We start from the raw sequence: 26,435 nt of genomic DNA, 5'->3' as shown, positions 1-26,435 counted from the left end.
GGCATAGATTAATTTTTTTAATCTAGATTAATCTCACTGTATTCTTGGAATTAATCTAGATTAAAATGGCTCATTTGAATTCTGCCGAAGGCATTCAGAATATGTGTGCTACCCAAATAATGACTAAAAGTAAGTCTTTGAGAACGGGTTTCTCAAGCCAGGTGGTGCATTAGACCAGGGGCTCATCTCCAGTTTCCAAAATGCATCACAAACTGCTTGAGAAAGCTGTTCTATGATAATTGGTGATGAAAATAAATCAATGACAATGAGATGTACTTGTGTTTATTAACTGTTTATTTTTAGTTGAACAGTAGGCCTATATAACAGGTTGTAATGAACTGTTTACAGTCAGTAGCTTTGTGTCAGTCAAAGCTCTATCTCTCCTTCTTCCACCAGTCACTCAGGCAGACCAGTTTGTTCACATTTTCTGTTGACAAAAGAGCTCTCCTCTTCTGCACAATATGGCCTGCTAAAGAAAAAAGTCTCTCGCATGGGACAGTTGTGGCAGGAGTCCCCAAGTATTTACGGGCAATTTGGGCCATCTTACCATAGATAGCAGTGTGCTCCGACCACCACTTCAGTGGACACTGATCTAGACTGGCACTGGGCTCTACCTTGTACCTCTCCACTGTACTATCTTCTGGTGTCTCCTCATCTGATTCTGAGTCGGATCCCATCAGTAGCAGGGCTGTTTTCTTCTTGGGTGGCTCAGGGTTCTCCTCCCTGAGTGGCTGCAGAGCAGGTTCTTCTCCCTTCATCAACGCACTTAGCTTTGCCCACACTGGCTCCCTCTCTGCTCTGGGCAAGCACTTGAGGTCCTTAAATCGTGGATCTAGAGCAGTCGCCACCTTTGATGAATAAAAAATAATAATTATTGATTGATGAAAATGTCACTTTCCAAATCCAACCTCCATATTTCTTCATGACTTATTCATCTGGCTTTACAGTCTATTATGGTCATACAATGTAGTCCTCTTCTGGTCACTCTGACATACCTTAAGCCATTCCAGGTTTATTTTCTCCCTCCGCTGGTTGAGGTCCTTGATGAAGGCAGCCTTGAATCGCACAATATAGGCAGGATCATCATCTGAGATGTTCATCGCGTGCTGGAGGTGGCACAGGGCAGGTAGAACCACAGAGCAGGATACATACTTATCTCCACCAAGGAGCTCAGTGATGTACCTACAGACAGACAGACAGACAGACAGACAGACAGACAGCAAAAAATTATTAGTGACAGATTAATTTAACTCAGATTACACATTTAAGGGCAGGTGTTTCTTACATACAAAGTGACATTTAAAAACTTGTATGCCAATTCATGAACACACTATCTTTGTAGACCTGCATGGCTCCAGCAGTTTCTCTAGCTTTGCCAACTTCTCATAATCCGCATTTGGGAGGGCCAGGTTGTGCTTCTGCAGCGACAGCGTTGTGTGCAGTGCGTCTCTGTTGCGCCTCACGCGCTTTATCATCTCAAGAGTGGAATTCCAACGTGTTGGAACATCTTGCACGAGTGACTCCTTAACTTGTCCAAGGGAGGATTGTTGGACATTTAGCTCGTCTGAGTTGGCCGGACTGTGTTTGAAATGTCCGACCACTTTACGGCACTTGGCCAGTGCACCATCAAAACCACCTTCCCGAAGTGACATTACAATAGCTCTCTGTACAACATGCGCAACACAGGGCAAGTGCTCGAATGGAAGTATCCTCCCTGCTGCCACCATATTAGGAGCGCTATCTGTTCCAATAGTGCTTATTTTGTCAGTTATCCCCCACTGATTAGCGACGTCGAGGAACTGCCTTGCACACGCTTCTGCAAAGTGACGCTCCTCTGTTTTCATCACACCTAACGGACAGACAAAGTAAATTAGAATAATTTCACTACTAGTAGTAAAAAACTAGCAATTATCAAGAAGCAAACATAACGTGGTGGTAATTAAAAGGCTACGAAATTAAATTATGTAATTTAAAATGACATAACGTAGCATACCTAAAGCGAAGGAGTGAAGTTCCCAGCTAGCATCGATGAGGTGTACTGTAACGCCGAGGTAGTTGTCGTTGTTAACGGACGTCCAATGGTCCCCAGTCAGTGCTACAGACCTCGCCTCTACCATCTTCTCAACTTTCGTAGCTTTCTCTTCTGCGTGCTGGTCATGTATTCTCCTCATGATAGTTCGCCTCGCAGGTAGTTTGTAAGATGGGTCACCTGTGGCCGCCTGGAGAACAAGCTCGAGCCCGTCATCTTCAACCACGCTAATGGGCCTGCAGCTGGTGGCAATCCACTGAGCGAGGAGACTAGTTAGCTTGGCTGATAGAGCTGTGCTGACGGGCTTGCCTCGGTTGCACTCAAACATAGTTGTTTGACGACGAGTCTTCCCCCGCGCTACATCAGTGCTTGGCCCGGCATCTTCCACATTATCTAAGGGATGCTTTGCGTTTAGGTGGTACTTGAGACTGGATGAACTCCTACAGTAAACTAATTCCGCATTGCACAAGGTGCAAACAACCTTATTTTTGTCGAGGTTTCCATCGGGAAGCTTCTTCAAAATAAATTTCCCCTGAAGCAAACCCGGCGGCTTCATACCTGCTGTATCCATGTTAGCATGTCACGTTTAATGTGGCTGATTTGACCGGGGTCAGATCCATAGACAGTAGAAGAAACACAGGTCAAAGACTCGATCTCGCCCCCTACAGTGCAATTCGGCTAGGTATACATCCGCGCTAAATTATCAAGGTGAAAGTCATCATAGCTTGCGTAGTATAGACCCAGCTCCCAACCCAACTTTGAGAATAGATTAACGGCGATATTTTTTTTTATCGCCGACAAGAGTCTCACGTTAACGCAGCACGTTAACGCCGATAACGGCCCACCACTAATATATATATATATATATATATATATATATATATATATATATATATATATATATATATATATATATGTATACACACAAAGTGTGTGTGTATATATATACATGTATACACACAAAGTGTGTGTGTATATATATTATGCTATTTGATCCTATCTTACCTTCTACTTTACACCTGCATTTTTTACACTGCCCCTCCCTGCACACTGTCCAATGTTGTCTCCGTGAACAACCTACTAGTAAACAAATTCCTTGTATGTTGTAAAACTACATGGAGAATAAACTGATCTTGTATCTTGCTTATTTGTCCTCTTAGGAAAGCGGGCTCGGGATGAGAGGCGATGGAGGACCGGCGTGCCGCGTCCAGCAAGGAGAGTGAGGACCGACGTGCCATGGCCAGCAGGGAGATGCACGACGAACAGATGTTGTCTGTTCATAAGTCCCAGGAAACGGACGACAATCTGGTCATGGTGATGTCGCGCCAGGCTTACGTCATGTCGCGCCAGGCTGAGGTGTCTGCGCAGAAACAACAGGCCTTCCAGGTTGGGCTTCTGGCAGTGCTTTCCGAGCTGGTTAAATCCAACAGGCCTTCTTCGCTGTAGTGTGTATATATAGGGGGGGGCTGTGGCTCAGTGGATATTGTGCTGTACTTTGAATCGGAGGGGGTAGCAGGTTCGAGTCCCACTGCAGTCAGCATTGTAGAAGTTGTCGATACTTCTTAATACATGCATGTGTGTATGTAAAAGGAATACACAATGCATAGGCAAGTGGTGGCTTTATTTATGACCACAGCATGAACAGTGAACATGTACGTTGCATGCCGACTAACAACTGAATGCCTATTATCTTAACACGTCACCGGGTGGCGCACCAGCTACGGTGGCCTGCAAAGGACAAACTTAATCATATGAGAATGATCTACATCCCTTTTCTTTAGCTGATGTTTCTATCTGAACGTAAATAAGATTTAAGGCAGAGGATATTGAACATTCCTTTAGCATTTGGTGACACAAACAATAAACCATTACTAAATACCTTACCAGGTAACAGGAAAAGGAAATGACTAAACATATCACTTTAACAAGATTGTCCAACATTGTTACTGCACATATTTAGGGTTTGGTTTGCATGTGCGACCTGATCGTGTTATGTATGGTGTGTCACTGTTGTTGCAAGGGAAATGTGATGTGTGTCTTGGTAGTGAAGGGGAACTATTCTGTGTCAGCCTGCTGTTTCTCTCAGGTGTTTGTGGTGTGTGGGGTACACAGTCCATCATAGAGGGGTCGGTGTTTTGAGGGTCGAAATCTTGAGGCTGCTGTTGCTGGGGCAACGGCTCGAGAACAGGAATGATGTGACGACGATTCCGTCTGTATGAAGTCCCGTTGGCTTGGATTATGTAAGAGCGTGGTTTCTCGCTCACGTCCTTGACAACGCCAAGCCGATCGTATCCTTTTGGGGTCTGCATCCTGATCACTTGTCCCTCTGCCAGGGGTTTTAGAGGAGAACTTGAGATGTCATAGTGGCGCTTTAGGATGAGCCGCTTGTTGAGGAGTTGTGTTCTGATTAGTTGTGCATCTTTTGGGTTTGGCTGTAACAGTTTGGTGCTCACAGGGATGGCTGCACGTGTTTGTCGCGACATCAGGCGTTCAGCAGGAGAGCCTAACGTCAGATCACGGGGAATGTTTCTGAGATTTACCAGGTTGAGGAAGATATCTGTGCCATCTCTGTGTGAACGTTCCATCAGCTGTTTTGCACTGAGAACTGCTCTCTCTGCTAGTCCGTTTGACTGTGGGTATTCAGGACTGCTGGTGATGTGAACAAAGTCCCACTGTTTTGCAAAGTCCTTGAAATGCTGACTGGCGTACTGTCCAGCATTATCAGAGATGAGTGTGTGTGGTGTGCCGAAAACAGAGAAATGTCTCTTCAATTTAGTTATCACAGTTGATGAGGTCACATCCCGGAGAAGGTCGATTTCAAACCAGCCAGAGTATGAGTCAACCAGCACCTGATACCGTTTTCCATGCCACTCGAAGATGTCTGTTGCCAATGTGGACCATGGGAGATCTGGCACAGGATGAAGCTGGAGGGGCTCCTTTTGCTGATGGAATCTTGTGCTGTTGCACACCGCACATGAAAGCAAATCCTCAGTGATGTCTCTAGACATTTCTGGCCAAAAAATGATGCTTCTTGCTCTGCGTTTGGTTGCTTCAATGCCGGGGTGCCCTCTGTGCACTATTTTGATGTACTCTCTGTGCAGGGACTGAGGAATGACAGTTTTGTGGCCTTTCATGACAATTCCCTCTTCTACTGTCATTTCATCTCTGTAGGGAAAGAAGAGACGGACAGCAGGTTGGAGCTGATTCTGTCGGATGGGCCATCCTCTATTAATGACTGCACTGAGGGCTTGCAGATCTTCGTCCTCTGCTGTGTGCTTTCTGAGTTCTTCCAAGCGGGCTGTGGAGATGTAGCTCACAGACATAACTTCATAAGCCTCATTTTCAGCAGGGCTTTGAAATGTTTGTGTGGTTGGGGCACGTGAAAGTGTGTCTGCTACATACATATACTTGCCCTTTTTGTACACCAAACTGATGTCGTAGCTCTGCAGCCGGAGCAACATTCTCTGCAGACGGGCAGGGGCTGTGTGGATGGGCTTCTTTAAGATAGTCACTAAAGGTTGGTGGTCAGTCTCCACCACTACAGGCTTTCCATACACATAGTCTTTGAATTTTGTACAGGCAAACACGACAGCTAGCAGTTCTTTTTCAATTTGTGCATACCTTGTCTCTGTGTCAGTGAGGGTGCGTGATGCAAACGCTACTGGCCTGCCATCTTGCATGCACGCTGCTCCAAGTCCGTAGCATGACGCATCACAGGTGAGCGTGACTGGTCTTCTGACATCATAGTATGACAGGACCGGTGGACTTGATAAGCATGATCTAAGAAGGTCAAATGCATCCTGATGCTGCTGGAACCAACACCATGCAGTGTCCTTGTGGATGAGTTTTCTCAATGGTGCTGCGATGTCGCTGAAGTTCGGGATGAACTTGCCGAGGTAGTTAACCATACCGAGGAAACGCTGTAGTGAGACAACGTCTGTGGGGACTGGCATGTTAGTGATTGCATCTGTCTTAGAAGGATCTGCCTTTAGGCCTTCACTTGGGAAAATGTGACCTACATATCCTACATGATCCAGGCGAAACTTGCACTTGGCTGGATTCAGCTTTAGGTTGACTTCTCTCACTCGTTCCAGCACCTTCTTGAGGTTGGCATCATGCTCAGCAACTCCGCGGCCACCAATGATGATGTCGTCAACGATGACAGAACATGGGTAACCTGCAAATAGCTGTTCCATCGAGCGTTGAAATACCTCACTAGCAGAGCTAATGCCTAAGGGCAACCTTAGGAATCTGTACCGCCCAAATGGAGGAGTCAACATGGAGGATTTCTTGTTGAGACGTGCCAGAAGGAGCTTTTAGCATCTAGCACAGAAAACACTTCTCCTGACATCTGTGCTGCAACTTCTTCTACTGTTCTCATAGGGTGATGTGGTCTTTTCAGCGCTGTGTTGAGGTCTTGTGGATTGATACACAGTCTTATTTCCTGCTTGTCTTTTTTGTGTGCTGCCACCATAGATGAGACCCAGTCTGTGGGCTCAGTAACTGGTACAATGACACCTATGTTTTGAATGCGGTTAAGTTCAGCTTTAACTCTGTCTTGCATTGCAATAGGAATACGGTGGGCAGGTCTAACAACAGGTTGTACACTAGGATCAACTGTCATGGAGTAAGTGATTGGTAGTTCTCCAAGTTCATCATCAAACAGGTCTTTGTACTGCATGAGTGTCTGTGTGGTGAAATCCGTGTTGCTTTCCGTAGTGATCTGGTGGACATCTTTGCTCAATGTGACAATTCCCATGTCCACGCATGCCCGAAATCCTAGTAGTGGCTGCACATCTTTGTTCACTATGAAGAAAGGCAACGAATGGTGCAGCTCCTTTAAGCAGCAAGGCAGTGTGGCCAGGCCTTTGGTCTCAATCCTGCTTCCTCCATAAGCAACAAGGTTTATAGCAGTCTCTTGCTTCACAAGTTGCTCGCCATTGGTCACTTGTGTGAACGTTTCTTGAGACAACACATTGCATTTAGCTCCTGTGTCAACTTTCATTTCAGTTGGTATGCCATTAATGTGAATTGAAACAAATCCTTCTTCTTTGTCTTTAGCTTGAGGATTAACACTATCAACATGTCTTTCGATATCTACGCCATCCACGTAGAACGTGTCTTCTCTGTGTGTTGTGGGCTCTTCCACTGTTACTTCATGTACAGACTGGTTAAAATTATTTCTATTTGAATGACTGTAGCTGCGTGGTTTAGACTTGCAGCATTTTTTGTAGTGATTCACTTTTTCAGTTATGGCACTTTTGCCCGAAAGCTGGACACTTTTCTCGCATAGCTGCATGGCTGCCTCCGCAATTATTACAGTTAGAGATGCTCTGGGAGTGAGCGAGTGACTGTGGCTTTGGCTGATATCTTCTGCTAGAAACAGGTCTCACTGCATCAACACTGGTAGCTTGAACAGCTAACGTCCTGCTGCTTTCCTCTGTCATTTCGTGTATACGGCAGACTGAAACAGCTTTAGCAAGTGTCAGTTCACTGTCTCTCAACAGAGTTTTTCTTAAAGAGTCATTGATTATGCCACATACTATTCTGTCACAGATTAGTTCCTCAGCTAAGTCTCCAAAATGGCAACTTTTAGCTTTTATCTTCAGATCACTGATGAATGACTCAATGCTCTCACCTTGCTTCTGATTTCTTGAATGAAACCTGTGCCTTTCCATTATTTTGTTATGTCGAGGGTTGCATATTTCTCTGAATTTCCTTATCAAACAGTCCGGGTCCTCCCTTGATTCAGCTGGGGAGATCACTGCACCGTCTTGGCCTGGCGCGCACACTTCAGCTGCATACATAAAGGATCGTTCACGTTCAATGGCTTCTGGTCCAGCAAGATTGAGGAGGATGTAAGCCTTAGTCCTGGCAGCCTTGTCTGGGTGCGCTGCGGCGATGAAGATTTCATATTCCCTCTCAAAGATCCGCCAGCTCTCCGCGACGTTTCCTTCAAACATAACAGGGTCCGGACGGCGAAATCCATCCGCCATTGTAGCTGGGGCTAGCTTCAGCCAGCTAGTTAGCATTAGCACGGTCCGTGGAAAAAAAATTCTCAATGCATAGGCAAGTGGTGGCTTTATTTATGACCACAGCATGAACAGTGAACATGTACGTTGCATGCCGACTAACAACTGAATGCCTATTATCTTAACACGTCACCGGGTGGCGCACCAGCTACGGTGGCCTGCAAAGGACAAACTTAAATCACACGACGGTTCCCCCCGCAGGACCGTGGACCTCTCCCCCCTGAACAAGTTCTCCCTACGTGAGACCTTCGCCACTGAGTCCCCGTTCCACCTTGCACGCCGCGTCCCGAAGGGCACCTGGAAGACCGTCACGGACGCCTGGAACGGCTACCACAGTGTCCCCCTGCGTGAGTCGGATCGCCACCTCACTACCTTCATCACACCCTTCGGCCGTTGGCGCTACACCAGGGCACCACAGGGTTTCCTATCATCAGGGGATGGCTACAACCGTCGGTTTGACGCCGTCCTCTCGGACTATGAATGCAAGGAACGTTGTGTGGACGACACCATCCACTATGACACCGACCTGGAGCAACACTGATGGAGGACCATCGACTTCCTGACGCGTGTCGGCCCGTCGGGCATCGTGTTGAACCAGGACAGGCTTCAGTTTGCGGAGAGGTGCGACGATTTCGCTGGCTTCAGGGTGTCGGAATCTACCATCGAACCGCTCCCGAAATACTTGGACGCCATCCGGGACTTCCCCACCCCAGGCTCCACGACAGACATCAGGAGTTGGTTCGGCCTTGTCAACCAGGTGGCTAACTACGCCCAGTTGCGTGACACGATGGCTCCGTTTAAGCCATTCCTCAGCCCACGCTGTGTGTTCCTATGGTCTCCCGTTCTGGAGGGGGCCTTCCAGACGTCCAAGCCATCAATAATGGAGGCCATCCGCGAGGGCGTGGAGATCTACGACATGCAGAAGCGTACCTGCCTCCGCCCTGACTGGTCCATGCGTGGCATTGGCTACTTCCTGCTCCAGCAACATTGTCACTGTGCCTCAGGCATACCGGACTGCTGTCCAGGAGGATGGAGGATCACCCTCCATCCGCGACGACGCACGGGCGCACGGGAGCTCGGAGCCGTCTCTTGCCGTCTCTTGGCCCCTCCTCGCACGGGAGACAGCGGCTGACTGATGCCTCGGCCACCTCCTCCAACTCATCGAGCAGGAGGGTGGGATTGACGTTAATGACCCTGCCCTGGCGAGTCTGTCATCGGTCTGTGAGTCCGTCTACGCACAGGACGGCGTCCTGCTCTATCGGGACCGCATCGTGGTCCCCCCATCCCTCCGTGGGAGAGTCCTTTGGCATCTCCATGCCGCTCACCAGGGGACCTCAGCGATGGGGCAGCATGCCCGAGCCATAGTTTACTAGCCCGGGATGTCCGGGGACATTCAGGCCACCAGGGACGGGTGTGCAGACTGCAACCGCAATGCTCCGTCACAGGCGGCTACACCCCCCCGGCCGTCCTCTCCCCCGTCCACGTCATTGCCATTCGAGGCGGTGTTTGCTGACTTCTTCGACTATGGGGGCCGCCACTACCTAGTTGTCGGGGACCGGCTCTCGGGCTGGGTAGAGGTCCTGAGCTCTACGTCGGGTACTGCCCTGGCGGGCTCAGCTGGCCTGGTCCAACACCTCAGTTCGTTCTTCGCCACCTTCGGCGTACCGGAGGAGCTCTCGAGCGACGGTGGTCCGGAATTCAAGGCGAGCCACACTGAGGACTTCCTCCGCTTATGGTACGTCAAACACCGTGTGTCTTAGCTTTCCGCAGTTGAATGGGAGCGCGGAAGTTGCGGTTAAGACTGCTAAGCGCCTCCTGATGTCCAACACCGGCCCGTCGAGCAGCCTTGATCAGGACCGCTTCCTGCGCGCTATGCTGCAGTTGCGAAACCCGCCTGACCCCGACCGCAACCTCTCGCCAGCGCAGATCATCGTCAGCCGCCCCCTTCGTGGCTCGCTCTCCCTCGTGAACCGCCTCGAGAAGTTCTCAAACCCGCATATCCGCCTGCTATGGCGCGAGCCATGGGCGGCGAAGGAGGACGCCCTTCGGCCCCGTATGTCCCGTACCACCGAGTCTCTGGGGACTCACTCAAGACGGCTCCGCCCATTGGCACTCGGCCAAGGGGTATTCCTCCAGAACCAGCAAGGCCCGAGCCCCCACAAATGGGACAGGTCAGGGATCGTGGTGGAGTCGCCGGGCCGCGACCAGTATAGGGTTAGGGAATGTTCCGGTATTTGGACAACATTAACATGGGATCACTCCGGTCAATGTACGTACTTCGTCTCACTGGAATATTAATGGCCAGATTGAATACAACATCGACCCAAATTCTCCGGTCAATGACAGGAGAGTTTTGAAAGTGACAAAACACTGTTCCACACATTTAAAAACACTGAATCAATGTTTACCCAGGATCCATGCACCTTTCCTGGCTTGTAAAATGTGGTGATGCGCCCTGGAGGTAGCGGGTAGGCTCTGTGCGTGGTGCTGAACCCCAGCCTGTCTATGTGGAATACAAAAACAAACAAAGACAACACATTTAAGGTCACCAGGGTCGTGAGGTTCTGGTTCTGGCGGTGTGCATGGAGGGGTTTAGTCCGAGTGAGGAGTGCTCGAGCGTGGGAGGATGTGTAAGGAAGAGGAGGGGAACAAAAGGTGTGTGCAGGAGCAGGGAGAAAAGAGACCTTCCAGCAGCAGCAGCAGCAGCGGGCCCGCGGTGCTGAACACCTGCCTGTCTATGTGGAGTACAAAAACAAACAAAGACAAACACCTTTAAGGTCACCAGGGTCGTGAGGTTCTGGTTCTGGCGGTGTGCATGGAGGGGTTTGACCTGGCTCCCCGACACAATGCACATAGTCTGGAGCAGCGGAGCAGCGGCTGGGCCGTGTTCCCCCTTCTGTCCATTTGCCTATCAGTTTGTTAACGAAGTGGACAGAGGCTGTTTTTCGCCCCTAAAAGTGACTTTTAATGGTGTTTTTGGCATTTAAATGATGGGTCTTATCGTTCTCCAGGGTCCCCGACACAATGAAACTAGTCTGGAGCTCGCTGGGGTCCCGCAAAATGCTTTAATCACGATTTTGTCCATTTCCCCATCAGTTTGTTAACGAAGTGGACAGAGGCTGTTTTTTGCCCCTAAAAGTGACTTTTAATGGTGTTTTTTGTATTTAAATGATTGGTCTTATCATTGCGGAGGGTCCCCGACACAATGCAACTAGTCTGGAGCTCGCTGGGGTCCCGCAAAATGCTTTAATCACGATTTTGTCCATTTCCCCATCAGTTTGTTAACGAAGTGGACAGAGGCTGTTTTTTGCCCTTAAAAGTGACTTTTAATGGTGTTTTTTGTATTTAAATGATGGGTCTTATCCTTGTGGAGGATCCCCAAGACAATGCAACTAGTCTGGAGCTCGCTGGGGTCCCGCAAATGCTTTAATCACACTTTTGTCCATTTGCCCATCAGTTTGTTAATGAAGTGGACAGAGGCTGTTTTTCGCCCCTAAAAGTGACTTTTAATGGTGTTTTTGGCATTTAAATGATGGGTCTTATCGTTCTCCAGGGTCCCCGACACAATGAAACTAGTCTGGAGCGCGCTGGGGTCCCGCAAAATGCTTTAATCACGATTTTGTCCATTTCCCCATCAGTTTGTTAACGAAGTGGACAGAGGCTGTTTTTTGCCCTTAAAAGTGACTTTTAATGGTGTTTTTTGTATTTAAATGATGGGTCTTATCCTTGTGGAGGGTCCCCAAGACAATGCAACTAGTCTGGAGCTCGCTGGGGTCCCACAAATGCTTTAATCACACTTTTGTCCATTTGCCCATCAGTTTGTTAACGAAGTGGACAGAGGCTGTTTTTTGCCCCTAAAAGTGACTTTTAATGGTGTTTTTTGTATTTAAATGATTGGTCTTATCATTGCGGAGGGTCCCCGACACAATGCAACTAGTCTGGAGCTCGCTGGGGTCCCGCAAAATGCTTTAATCACGATTTTGTCCATTTCCCCATCAGTTTGTTAACGAAGTGGACAGAGGCTGTTTTTTGCCCTTAAAAGTTACTTTTAATGGTGTTTTTTGTATTTAAATGATGGGTCTTATCCTTGTGGAGGGTCCCCAAGACAATGCAACTAGTCTGGAGCTCGCTGGGGTCCCGCAAATGCTTTAATCACACTTTTGTCCATTTGCCCATCAGTTTGTTAACGAAGTGGACAGAGGCTGTTTTTTGCCCCTAAAAGTGACTTTTAATGGTGTTTTTTGTATTTAAATGATGGGTCTTATCATTCTCCAGGGTCCCCGACACAATGAAACTAGTCTGGAGCTCGCTGGGGTCCCGCAAAATGCTTTAATCACGATTTTGTCCATTTCCCCATCAGTTTGTTAACGAAGTGGACAGAGGCTGTTTTTTGCCCTTAAAAGTGACTTTTAATGGTGTTTTTTGTATTTAAATGATGGGTCTTATCCTTGTGGAGGGTCCCCAAGACAATGCAACTAGTCTGGAGCTCGCTGGGGTCCCGCAAATGCTTTAATCACACTTTTGTCCATTTGCCCATCAGTTTGTTAACGAAGTGGACAGAGGCTGTTTTTTGCCCCTAAAAGTGACTTTTAATGGTGTTTTTTGTATTTAAATGATGGGTCTTATCGTTCTCCAGGGTCCCCGACACAATGAAACTAGTCTGGAGCTCGCTGGGGTCCTGCAAAATGCTTTAATCACGATTTTGTCCATTTCCCCATCAGTTTGTTAACGAAGTGGACAGAGGCTGTTTTTTGCCCTTAAAAGTGACTTTTAATGGTGTTTTTTGTATTTAAATGATGGGTCTTATCCTTGTGGAGGGTCCCCAAGACAATGCAACTAGTCTGGAGCTCGCTGGGGTCCCGCAAATGCTTTAATCACACTTTTGTCCATTTGCCCATCAGTTTGTTAACGAAGTGGACAGAGGCTGTTTTTTGCCCCTAAAAGTGACTTTTAATGGTGTTTTTGTATTTAAATGATGGGTCTTATCGTTCTCCAGGGTCCCCGACACAATGCACATAGTCTGGAGCTCGCTGGTGTCCCGCAAATGCTTTAATCAGGCGTTTTAACACTTTTCCCCACGAAAATGATTTTTAATCATTTTTTGGGGGCTATATAAATCAAATTCCGGTTAATGCCGAGCACAATCGTACCTTTTACTATTTTAATGTATTTGCATGATATATCTTTGGGCTATAAAAGTGACATGTTTGGATGACTTTGTCAGTTTATGGAGCTTATCCCACAAATCCCGGATGATCCGGGCCAAATTTGGGATCTCATAGGCAGCCTGCCATAGGCCCCCACCCGTGGAATGAAAAAAAAATGAAAGAAAACGGTCAATTATATGTTAAAATAATCAAAAAATGAACTTTTAAAATTACATGGGAGAGGGGATCTGAAAAATTGGAGAAGGGGAAAAGTGTTCGGCGCTTCGGGACGAAGCGCCGAACACTTTTCCCCTCCCCCGTTGCAAGGTACAACGGAGAGGGGGAATCCAGACTTCCCCTCCTCCGTTGTAAAAAACCGTTCATGTTTTACAAGCTACCTTCTGCACGAAATCGGAAACCCGGTTTTTGAGAGGACTCAGAAAAAAAACGGCTGTGTAACTTCATGGAGGAATTCATCCGCTGTATGTGCACTTTGGCTCGGATACATTTTGTTGCCTGGAGACCCCCCAGCATGGTTCTTACCAAACTTAAAGTTTTTGAACTGGGCTCTGGAGGAAGGTGAGGGGAGTTGACAGGGGACTTTATCCGCCTTATGGGGCACTATTCTCGGATACATTTCAACACTTTTAGCCCTTTTTGATGGTTCTCCAAAAAATAACTCTGACTTTTTCAGAGTGTGGAGGAAGGTAAGGGGAGTTGACAGGGGACTCAATCCGCCTTATGGGGCACTATTCTCGGATACATTTCAACACTTTTAGCCCTTTTTGATGGTTCTCCAAAAAATAACTCTGACTTTTTCATAGTGTGGAGGAAGGTGAGGGGAGTTGACAGGGGACTTTACCCGCCTTATGGGGCACTATTCTCGGATACATTTTTTCATTTTCACCCATTTTTGATGGTTCTCCAAAAAATAACTCTGACTTTTTCAGAGTGTGGAGGAAGGTGAGGGGAGTTGACAGGGGACTTTACCCGCCTTATGGGGCACTATTCTCGGATACATTTTTTCATTTTCACCCATTTTTGATGGTTCTCCAAAAAATAACTCTGACTTTTTCAGAGTGTGGAGGAAGGTGAGGGGAGTTGACAGGGGACTTTACCCGCCTTATGGGACACTATTCTCGGATACATTTTTTCATTTTCACCCATTTTTGATGGTTCTCCAAAAAATAACTCTGACTTTTTCAGAGTGTGGAGGAAGGTGAGGGGAGTTGACAGGGGACTTTACCCGCCTTATGGGGCACTATTCTCGGATACATTTTTTCATTTTCACCCATTTTTGATGGTTCTCCAAAAAATAACTCTGACTTTTTCAGAGTGTGGAGGAAGGTGAGGGGAGTTGACAAGGGACTTTACCCGCCTTATGGGGCACTATTCTCGGATACATTTTTTCATTTTCACCCATTTTTGATGGTTCTCCAAAAAGACAAGTTAGTCTTTTTTCTTCCCCCTTCCTCTTCTGATTTCTCACTGATTGAATGGCAAACGCGACCCGCCATCGGAGGGCCTCCGCCGGCCCGGCCTCGTGCCGGTGCTCTGGCGGTCGGTTCCTCCGAACTGCGGGTTCGACTCTGATGGCCGGGAGGGACGAGGGAAACGTCGGGGGGGTCTGCTGGAGGCTCCTGCTGGAGTCTTGCGTTCACTGGGACCTGGCTCGAAAAACTCGAAACCCTGACTCCAGTGCGGTGTTGCGGCCATGCGCCTCCGGGTACCAGACTCCCCTGCCTCCTCCGTGTTGCGTGGGCTGCGTGGGGGTAACCCTGCGTGTCCGTTACCCTGCGTGTCTCTTACCTCCCAGGCCGACCGATATGAAGCGTTTCCAAGACGAACCGTCTGACTCAGGGGTCCCACCACAGGTTCCGTAGCGGGGTGGAAGTTCCACCTCCCCTCTTTGCCGCGGAATGCAAAACAAACACCTGTTTCTCTCATCCTCCACTGTGGCATAGCGGCCTTAGTCGGCTGCGGCATTCAGCAATTGGCCTTGCTCCGGGCACAGGACCCTACTTCATCAAACTACCTATTTGATCCTGCGTAACAACCACATATATGCTTGTCTGCAAAGACATTGATCGAATGGCAAACGTGACCCGCCATCGGAAGGCCTCCGCCGGCCCGGCTTCGTGCCGGTGCTCTGGCGGTCGGTTCTTCCAAACTGCGGGTTTGACTCTGCTCCTGGGAGCACATATGCTTGTCTGCAAAGAGGGACATGCCTGGTCCCGCCCAGGTGTTCTTCTACGGCTAGTGTCCAGCCAGCTGCGGTATCATCAAATTTGACCCGCCATCGGAGGGGCCTCCTCCCCGGGTCCAGCTTCCGGTGCTTGGCGGTCGGTTCCTCCAAACTGTGGGATTGACTCTGCTCCTGGGAGCACATATGCTTGTCTGCAAAGAGGGACATGCCTGGTCCCGCCCAGGTGTTCTTCTACGGCTAGTGTCCAGCCAGCTGCGGTATCATCAACTTTGACCCGCCATCGGAGGGCCTCCTCCCCGGGTCCAGCTTCGGTGCTTGGCGGTCGGTTCCTCCAAACTGTGGGATTGACTCTGCTCCTGGGAGCACATATGCTTGTCTGCAAAGAGGGACATGCCTGGTCCCGCCCAGGTGTTCTTCTACGGCTAGTGTCCAGCCAGCTGCGGTATCATCAACTTTGACCCGCCATCGGAGGGCCTCCTCCCCGGGTCCAGCTTCCGGTGCTTGGCGGTCGGTTCCTCCAAACTGTGGGATTGACTCTGCTCCTGGGAGCACATATGCTTGTCTGCAAAGAGGGACATGCCTGGTCCCGCCCAGGTGTTCTTCTACGGCTAGTGTCCAGCCAGCTGCGGTATCATCAACTTTGACCCGCCATCGGAGGGCCTCCTCCCCGGGTCCAGCTTCCGGTGCTTGGCGGTCGGTTCCTCCAAACTGTGGGATTGACTCTGCTCCTGGGAGCACATATGCTTGTCTGCAAAGAGGGACATGCCTGGTCCCGCCCAGGTGTTCTTCTACGGCTAGTGTCCAGCCAGCTGCGGTATCATCAAATTTGACCCGCCATCGGAGGGCCTCCTCCCCCGGGTCCAGCTTCCGGTGCTTGGCGGTCGGTTCATCCAAACTACGGGTAATCCTGGAGCGGACATAAACAAATAATGATATTTTACAGGACATGATGGATATGTGTTTTTTCCAGGCTTTTTGGAAATAAACCAAATGTGATTTTGCAGTGCATGATATAGCTCATTTTACCCATGTGATGTTGTGCAGTACATTACTGAGCTCATTTAACGATATGGTCTACCAGGTGAAGTGGGATGCTGCCATTTCCCAACTGGTCTCCGGAGGAATATAAGGAGAGTTGACAGGGGACTCTGCCCAGTGCTCATGAACCAAATGAGGTGTGTGTTAGAGGGGAAAGGCTCTGGCTGTTTCTGCAGCCTCTGCATCTACCTTCTCTCCCCACCCCGATACCAGCGCGTGCCTGCTGTAAAAGGCAGGTGCACGGGCTCTCACTTCCACTAACTCTGAGCCTGGCTCCCGAGCAGCACGTTCTCCCCGGCAGTCCGCCAGCAGATGAAAAACACCCACCTCTCCGCCTCTTCCGAGGGACGAGGGAACCGCGCGGGGGGGTCTGCTGGAGGTTCCTGCCGGGTGCTCCGTACTGCGTTTCACCGGGACCTGGCTCAAAAAACTCGGAACTCTGACTCCAGTGCGGTGTGGCGGTCTCGCCCTGGCCGTCCACCGTGCGCCTCCGGGTACCTGACTCCCCTGCCTCCTCCGGGGGCAGGTGCGAGGGGTTCAATGCCTCCTCCCCCCGCTGCGGCGAAAGCCGGAGCGGGACGGAGCGCCCGGAGGTACTGTTACCCCCACGTTTTGTACCCAAAACTGTCTTGTGAGTTCGTGGCAGAACCATGAAACAAAAAACAATCAATGTATCGGACCCATCGCCAGTCGCGTTGGTGCGGAGGTGGGACCATTTTAACCAGGTGGTAACCCAAGTCCTCCCCTTGGTCCGTGTTCCCTGCATTGAAGCATCGGACCCATGGTTGCAATCAGCAGTTGGCTAACGCATATAAACGGAGAAACAGAAAACCATTTAAATAGAATTCATTGTGTGTGTTTTTGGAAGGATGTTGACCGAATGCCCGGTGTGCAGCCTCCGCTATCTGGCTTTGAATAAGCACCTTAAGCACAAACATGCAGTGCGGAACCTGGATGAAAGAGGCATCATTCTTAAAATGGCCAGTGGTAGAATAAATGTTCGGACCAAACCCTGTCCCATCACAGGGTGTTCGTATGCTGGGAGGAAACTACACCGTCATGTAACTCGTGACCACCCTGAGTTCTCCCGAGATGAGGCACATCAGGTCATGGCAAGGCTGAAGCATAGTGTGGCCCTGCAGTTGCTCCATGACCTCCGAGAGACTAATCCCATCATTGGAATGGCTACATCATTGGATATAGACAATGAGGAGGAATACCCGGTGCACCCTCCACCCTTCTCCCCACATACCGAGTGTGACGAAGAGGACTGCATGCAGGTGAGGCTGGACAATGTGGCATTGAGGGCTCAGAAGGATGCCCTCATTGATGAGGTGAAGACCCTGCGCTCCAGGCTAAAACAGGGTCTAAAACCCAGGAAGCAGAATGCCACTGCTGCTCTGCTTGAGGAAGACGAAGAATGTATACGATTTAAGGGCGTAGCAATCCCAAGTACCCCCGACATGAACTCAGTAGCCTCCGGCAGCAATACCCCTCTCAAGACCCCGGTGAAGACTGTCATGCGGTCCATAGAAGCCTCTGCGAGTGAGACCCCCCTCAAGTCTGTGATGCGGTCCCCAGAAGCCTCCGGAAGCAAGACCCCGGTGAAGACTGTCATGCGGTCCGACAAAGCCTCCGGTAGTGAGACCCCGGTGAAGACTGTCATGCGGTCCCCAGAAGCCTCCGGAAGCAAGACCCCAGTGAAGACTGTCATGTGGTCCCCAGAAGCCTCCGGTAGTGAGACCCCAGTGAAGACTGTCATGCGGTCCATAGAAGCCTCTGCGAGTGAGATCCCTCTCAAGTCTGTGATGCGGTCCCCAGAAGCCTCCGGAAGCAAGACCCCGATGCAGACTGTCATGCGGTCCGTAGAAGCCTCCTGTAGTGAGACCCCTGTATGCCAGAAGACCCGTGCGTCTGTCTCCAATAAGCTGAAAGCTAATCTGGCTAAGGACTGGCCCTCTTCCCAAAATCAATGGTGCACTGGGAAGGGACTGCGGAATACCATGCGTGAAATCACGTTGCCTAAAAGCATGGAGACGTACATTCAGACATACAGAGGTCATTGTGAGGGTCTTGCACCGACAGTAAAACGGAAAGAGAATTGTATGTCCAATGTCAGCCGGATAAAGAACTTCATAGTATTCATGGCCCATGGTTTTGACCGGCTGTCAGACTGGCTGTTTCTAAAAGACACAAAGAGGGTCCGTGGCTGGAGCAAGTATATTTCAGAGTCGGGCCGGACAGTCACAACATCGCTGTTGTTCCTGAAGACTGTGAACCATTTCCTGAGGTACTTGTCTGCATCAAAGCTCCGGGGGTGCAGGCTCACCCAGTCTGATATGACCAACATCATCAGAGAGGTGAAAGCCAACATTAACGATTTGAAAAAGTCTGTCACTCTCCACCAGTTTAAGGTGAAGAGGGACAAGCTGGATCGTCTGCCGAGCCAGGCGGAGCTTCTCGCCGCCATGGCGGCCGCTGAGAAGCGCATCCCTGATCTCCTTGACCTGATGGCTAGCAATCCGACCTCAATCACCCAGTACCTGCTATATGGCTATCTAACCCTCCATTGGAGCCTCCTGTATGGCCACCGTCCGGGTGTGTATGCAAACATGACCAACACGGAGGTCTTTGAGGCGGACAGAAGGGGCACTGCTGAGGGCTACATCATCCACGTGCAGGATCACAAGACTGCCAAGACATTTGGTGAAGCACAGCTGGTGCTTACAATAAAGGAGTTTAGCTGGGTCATGCGGTGGATGGGGATAAAAGAGGGCTTGTCGGGTCCTCAGAATGAATTCTTCCTTTTCACATCGGGGAAGCAGGCTTCCAAGAACCTGAACGCTCACTTGAAGAGGGCTTGGGCTGATGCTGGGCTAGAAACAGCCGTCACCTTCACCATCTTGCGCACTGCCCTGGCTGACAATATCAAGCATCACCAAGATCCAGAAAGCAGGTCGATTCTGGCTAGGTTTATGTGCCACGACGTAAGCACTGCAGACCGGTTCTACGCGAATACGCCTGGAATAAAGGAGGCATTGAAGATCCGCTCCATGTTCAGGGCGGCGGCAGCAGCTGCAGCAGCATCATCATCAGAAGGAGGTCTACCACCGTCAGCTACCTCCGAAGAGGATTCAGGGGCGGAGAGCAGCGATACCTCTTCTTCAGGACCGATTGGTACTCCTGATGAGGGGAAAGGGGCCGTGGACTCAACCTTTTTTCCCCGGTGCACTGTACAAGTTAGACGGCTAATATGGCCCCCAGGCCCCTGTTAATCATGTTGTTATTATGTTTATTTTGTATACTGTTTTTGTAAAAGTGGTGTGATAATTAAATAAAAAATAAAAAAAAAACATTAGTATAACCTTGAAGGTTCCCAGGGGCAAATACAGTGCCTGTCATTTTGCAGGATATAATTTAACATGTAACCTCTCCTGGAAATGGACATACTCTGTGCATTTCCAGGAGAGGTTCCATGTTAAATTATATCCTGCAATATCCTCCAAAGAAGGGGTGGTAGTGTCATGAATAAGGCCGAATATGTATGCCGATGTGCGGACGGTAAAGCACCGCAAAATCCACCCCTTTAGGGTAACCAGGGGCATGAAGTTCTGTAGGGTGTGAACATCTGGGTTTAGTCCGAGTGAGGAGTGCTCGAGCGTGGGAGGATGTGTAATGCAGAGGAGGGGAACAAAAGGTGTGTGCAGGAGCAGGGAGAAAAGAGAAAATAAAAAGACTCAAAGTGTTCCACCTTCCAGCAGCAGCAGCAGCGGGCCCGCTCTGTCCGTGGTGCTGAACACCTGCCTGTCTATGTGGAGTACAAAAACAAACAAAGACAAACACCTTTAAGGTCACCAGGGGCGTGAGGTTCTGGTTCTGGCGGTGTGCATGGAGGGGTTTAGTCCGAGTGAGGAGTGCTCGAGCGTGGGAGGATGTGTAAGGCAGAGGAGGGGAACAAAAAAAACCGAATACAAATAAGTTAAAGTGTGAACCTCCAGCAGGGCAGGTGCTGCTGCTGCTGCTGCTGCTGCTGCTGCTGCTGCTGCTGCTGTGAAGGAGGACGAATATTGATGCTTGTGTTCGGACGGTAAAGCACCGCAAAATCCACCCCCCCTTAAAGGTGACCAGGGGCATGAGATTCTGCAGGGTGTGAACATCTGGGTTTAGTCCATGGGGGAGTGCTTAAGTCCGGGGGCCCGGGGTCTCACGGTGCACGAGGTTATGGAAGTGCAGCAGGGCAGGTGTTGCTGCTGCTGCTGCTGCTGCTGCTGCTGCTGCTGCTGCTGCTGCTGCTGCTGTGAAGGAGGACGAATATTGATGCTTGTGTTCGGACGGTAAAGCACCGCAAAATCCACCCCCCCTTAAAGGTGACCAGGGGCATGAGATTCTGCAGGGTGTGAACATCTGGGTTTAGTCCGTGGGGGAGTGCTTAAGTCCGGGGGCCCGGGGTCTCACGGTGCACGAGGTTATGGAAGTGCCACTGTTGCCGGAGGTCCTTAGTCCGTCCTTTGGGGCTCTGTCAGGGGCTACAGAGAGGTGGTTTTCCCGGTCCCTCTCCTGGAGGTATGAAATAACCTGAGCTCCATGTGAGGGAGCCGTGCTGGAGCTGCTTAGTCCGTCCTTTGGTGGTCTGTGAGGGGCTAATGAGAGGTGTTTTCCCCGGTCTATTTGATGGAAGTCTGACACGAGCAGAGTGTGCATGCTTTGAAACTAATCCACCCACACTTAGCATGCTATTTTAGGGTATAAATCGTACCTTGTCACCATGCACTGTGCTCCCTGGTACGACGCGCCCTCCTGTGGGGACACATGAGAACTGCACTCAAATCACTTTGTGCTTTTTAAACAGTTTAACATATTTTTTTCCACATTTAAAAAACGCTTTCTGCCCTGGAAATCATTTCTAATCATTATTACCGTTATGGAGGGGCTGCAGGAACACTTTCCCCGCCTTGCAAACATTTATTCCTGGTTCAAATAATCAATTTGTTCCGCCTGCTTTGCGTCAGCACCTCTGCGGCTGTCGGATTAACACAGATGAATGCACTTTTAACACTCACGCAGCCAGAATTCCTGCTCTTTTCCTGGGTTACAAAGTGAGGTGACGCAGCCTGTCCTCTGAGTCTCCCCGCCTCTCATAGACTTATTTCTGGGTAAAAAAAGCCATGTGCTCCGCCCCCTGGATCTCTGCATGTGTGTGTGTGCCTGTGAGTCTGTGGCTACTGTCCACATGCCCGCATTAGGAGGCACTATTTTCGGATACATTTTCTAATTTTCACCACTTTTCATGTTTTTATTATGTATATTGTTATATTATTATTATTATTATTATTATTGTATATATGTATACTGTGTATACTGTTTTTGTAAAAATCATGTGATTATTAAATAAATAATAAAACATGAATATAACCTTGAAGTTTCCCAGGGGCAAATACAGTGCCAGGTGTCAGACTATTTAAACAATGTTTACCCAGGATTCCGACACCTTCCCTGGCTTGTAAAATGCGGTGATGCGCCCTGGAGGTATCAGACTATTTTAAACAACTTTTCCCCGCCTTTCAAACACTTGTTCCTGGCTTATAGCCTGTCATTTTGCAGGATATAATTTAACATGGAACCTCTCCCAGGGGCAAATACAGTGCCAGGTGTCAGACTATTTAAACAATGTTTACCCAGGATTCCGACACCTTCCCTGGCTTGTAAAATGCGGTGATGCGCCCTGGAGGTATCAGACTATTTTAAACAACTTTTCCCCGCCTTTCAAACACTTGTTCCTGGCTTATAGCCTGTCATTTTGCAGGATATAATTTAACATGGAACCTCTCCCAGGGGCAAATACAGTGCCAGGTGTCAGACTATTTAAACAATGTTTACCCAGGATTCCGACACCTTCCCTGGCTTGTAAAATGCGGTGATGCGCCCTGGAGGTATCAGACTATTTTAAACAACTTTTCCCCGCCTTTCAAACACTTGTTCCTGGCTTATAGCCTGTCATTTTGCAGGATATAATTTAACATGGAACCTCTCCCAGGGGCAAATACAGTGCCAGGTGTCAGACTATTTAAACAATGTTTACCCAGGATTCCGACACCTTCCCTGGCTTGTAAAATGCGGTGATGCGCCCTGGAGGTATCAGACTATTTTAAACAACTTTTCCCCGCCTTTCAAACACTTGTTCCTGGCTTATAGCCTGTCATTTTGCAGGATATAATTTAACATGGAACCTCTCCCAGGGGCAAATACAGTGCCAGGTGTCAGACTATTTAAACAATGTTTACCCAGGATTCCGACACCTTCCCTGGCTTGTAAAATGCGATGATGCGCCCTGGAGGTATCAGACTATTTTAAACAACTTTTCCCCGCCTTTCAAACACTTGTTCCTGGCTTATAGCCTGTCATTTTGCAGGATATAATTTAACATGGAACCTCTCCTGGAAATGGACATACTCTGCGCATTTCCAGGAGAGGTTCCATGTTAAATTATATCCTGCAAAATGACAGGCAACAACTCTCTTCCAGACGTTTAAAAACACTTTTCCGACTATTTTAAACAACTTTTCCCCGCCTTTCAAACACTTGTTCCTGGCTTATAGCCTGTCATTTTGCAGGATATAATTTAACATGGAACCTCTCCTGGAAATGGACATACTCTGCGCATTTCCAGGAGAGGTTCCATGTTAAATTATATCCTGCAAAATGACAGGCAACAACTCTCTTCCAGACGTTTAAAAACACTTTTCCGACTATTTTAAACAACTTTTCCCCGCCTTTCAAACACTTGTTCCTGGCTTATAGCCTGTCATTTTGCAGGATATAATTTAACATGGAACCTCTCCTGGAAATGGACATACTCTGCGCATTTCCAGGAGAGGTTCCATGTTAAATTATATCCTGCAAAATGACAGGCAACAACTCTCTTCCAGACGTTTAAAAACACTTTTCCGACTATTTTAAACAACTTTTCCCCGCCTTTCAAACACTTGTTCCTGGCTTATAGCCTGTCATTTTGCAGGATATAATTTAACATGGAATCTCTCCTGGAAATGGACATATTCTGTGCATTTCCAGGAGAGGTTACATGTTAAATGATATCCTGCAAAATGACAGGCTACAACTCTCTTCCAGACGTTTAAAAACACTTTCCCCGACCATTTAAACATTATTTATGGCTTGTAAAGTGCGGTGATGAGCCCTGACAGTATCAGACTATTTAAAGGGTTACCAGGAGCATGAGAATATCCTCCACAGAAGGGGTGGTGGTGCCGTGAATAAGGCCGAATATGGATACCGATGTGCGGACGGTAAAGCACCGCAAAATCCACCCCCTTTAGGTTAACCAGGGGCATGGAGTTCTGTAGGGTGTGAACATCTGGGTTTAGTCCGTGGGGGAGTGCTTAAGTCCGGGAGTCCGGGGACTCACGGTGTGCAAGGTTATGGAGGTGCCCATGTCAGGGACACATGCTGGAGGTCTGTGGTCCGTCCTTTGGGGGTCTTGGAGGGGCCACAGAGAGGAGATTTCCCCGGTCTCTGTCCTGGATGAGTGAAATAAACAGAGTCTCCATGTCAGGGACACATGCTGGAGGTCTCTCTCCCGAGAGTGGACGTCCATTGCCTGTAAATTGGTCTAACATTAGGTCTGTCACTTTGGCTAACCGCACCACTGTCTGTCGTCTCCCGCAAGTGGACATCCATTGCCCCTAAATCGGGTCAGGGTTGACGGTTCGGGACGTCTGACACTGCGCAACCGGCGGTTCCTCCGTGCTCTGTTTCAGGGCGTCGTCATCCTTGTCATTAAACTACCGAAACTGACATTGAGGAGTTTGTTTCTTCACAGCTGACACAACAACTTGCCATGGGCCCAAGGCCCTTGAGGCAAAATAGGCAATGATGAAGGCTTAACAATTAATTTGATGTAGACAGGTTCATATTATTATCAGTGATACTAAAAATATTGTAAATGTTCTTGTACTGTAAGTGTAGTGTATCAAAAACAAATATATTTGTTGCAAGTGTATTTAAGAATAGGAAGTTAACATATCATATCAGTGCCCCTAAAAATATATCTAATGGTATAACAGGGTTATTCAACTAAAATGCAACGAGGTCCAGTTAGAGAAAATGTCCCCATGTAAAGGTCCGGAACATCAAAATGTCTAACTTGCTTCATGAATTAGTGTGATATATATTGAAGTAGCCTGTAGCTTTATCAACATCTGCATGTAATCAACAACTGACTGCCAATCAAATAAAGAAAGTACAATTAAAAAACAACAATATTTATTGTCAATTAACATTGAACTATACAGATATACAGTAAAATACTGTGGATATGTGTAATGTTCCTCTCTGGCTGCATTTAAAAAATAAAATAGAGAAAATAAATAAAATAGCTTTTGAAAATATGTGCATCTTAAAAGTGTTTAATTTTAGATAAATAAAATAAAGTGTAGCAGCAGCTTGAGTTTCCCTTTTTCTTTGTTAACCGTTTTCACATCATGACAGTTTCAGACGATTATAGAACAATATCAGTCTTTACACATCATAACAATTGAACAGTTTTAAAGTTTCTCTTTCTTTCCATCTTATATTGCAGTCCCTCACTCGCTTTTTTAAAATTCAGTGCGAGAATTGAGCTTGAGCTTGTCCTGCCAGGAGTTTGTAAATCTGGGCTGAAATGGTGTCAGGGCCATTCTCATACACATGAAGGTGCTCATTGGTTACAGTGGTGCAAACACAGGTATTGTGAAAAAAGAGAGAACTATTCGAAGCAGAAAAAAACTGCGTAATATACCATCTGACAAAGGCCTGTGCTATAATGCTTCAATTAACTGGCTATTCTTTATAATATACTCAGATAAATAGGAGACAGAGATGTTAAGTTATAAATCAAGGGTTTTTATTATTATTTACTGCAGGTTTGGGGAACCTTTTTCCCTTAAATTTTTACAACATCCTCCGAGGGTCGTACAAATTATTGAACTCAACCTCTGCTTAAAAAAACTAAAATCACAGCCCATTCATTTGGCCTTTCTTTCATGTTGTGCAAAGAAAAAGCAACCTCTTAATCCAGAGATCTCACCATGACTCACATAATTATGCATGCACGTGCACGGTTGTGGCATGACCACCAAAACAGAAAGATATGGACACAAGATGTATGTACGTATATCTATTCTTGTTATTTTTAACAACTTTTTTGTTACCGTCATATAGTATTTTATACCTGTTTTTTTATTTAGTCTCATTAATAACTATAATGATCATATCAAGGTGTGCCTGAACTTCACTGAGCTGAGGTTATTTGAGCCTCTCAGGAGAGAGCTCTCTTCCACCTGGTTGTAGAAAAGCTCTTTAAATTCGTTAGCATAGCTAGCTAACCAGATGCTAATAACAACAGATCGCCACTGTGCTTACAACTAAAAACACAGTCACGCAAACACTGCGGCATGGCTCCTTATGGGTACTGCAATATTTGAAGAGCTGGAGCGGCGTTAGTGCTCTCCGTCAGCACTCATTTCAGACACGTGAAGACACGTTACGCTCTTGTTGTGTTCACGGAACCTATCCTTGGCCAGGAAAAACAGGTACTCGCTTGTTTAATTATTTTTGCAGTCTAGATTTCTTCTTCTTTTTTTTGAAGAAGTCGGACTGATGGACGGACTCACCCCCGCCTCAAAACGAAAACTCTTCGGTTCTCCACGAATTACATAAGTCACCCAAATCAGAGTTAAAAAAGCAGGTGCCGAAAAATCCCCTATTAATGTATTGATTATAGCTCCGGGTCCGTATAGGTCGGCGTCTGGGTCCGGGTCCGTACCGCGGTCCGCCAGTTGCCGACCCCTGGATAGGACATAAGGCGGAGTATAGTTATATACACATGACAAAACACTTTTTAATCTTTTAATTTTTGAAAAAAATGTGGGTGTGGAGTCCCTCCAGTTCCTAGAATGCACTATCTTCCATGAGCTGAAACTGACATA

General features: G+C 48.0%; 1 protein-coding gene across 1 annotated transcript; it reads right to left on the bottom strand.

Annotated features, from left to right (window-relative positions):
- On the bottom strand, nucleotides 1–2,868 carry LOC307013866 (E3 SUMO-protein ligase ZBED1-like). Its single transcript, XM_079641423.1, has 4 exons — nucleotides 1,994–2,868; nucleotides 1,345–1,849; nucleotides 996–1,182; nucleotides 1–848 (listed from the first exon to the last, which is right to left on the bottom strand). The coding sequence occupies exons 1-4, from the start codon at nucleotides 2,598–2,600 to the stop codon at nucleotides 375–377; spliced, it is 1,773 nt and encodes a 590-aa protein (XP_079497549.1). The 5' UTR covers nucleotides 2,601–2,868; the 3' UTR covers nucleotides 1–374.
- Between the last annotated feature and the right edge of the window lie 23,567 nt (nucleotides 2,869–26,435).

Source organism: Notothenia rossii, assembly GCF_949606895.1.
Source record: "Notothenia rossii genome assembly, chromosome: 7".
Taxonomy (NCBI): Eukaryota; Metazoa; Chordata; class Actinopteri; order Perciformes; family Nototheniidae; genus Notothenia; species Notothenia rossii.
The sequence above is the reverse complement of the archived record's forward strand: the minus strand, read 5'-3'. Positions and strand labels throughout refer to the sequence as shown.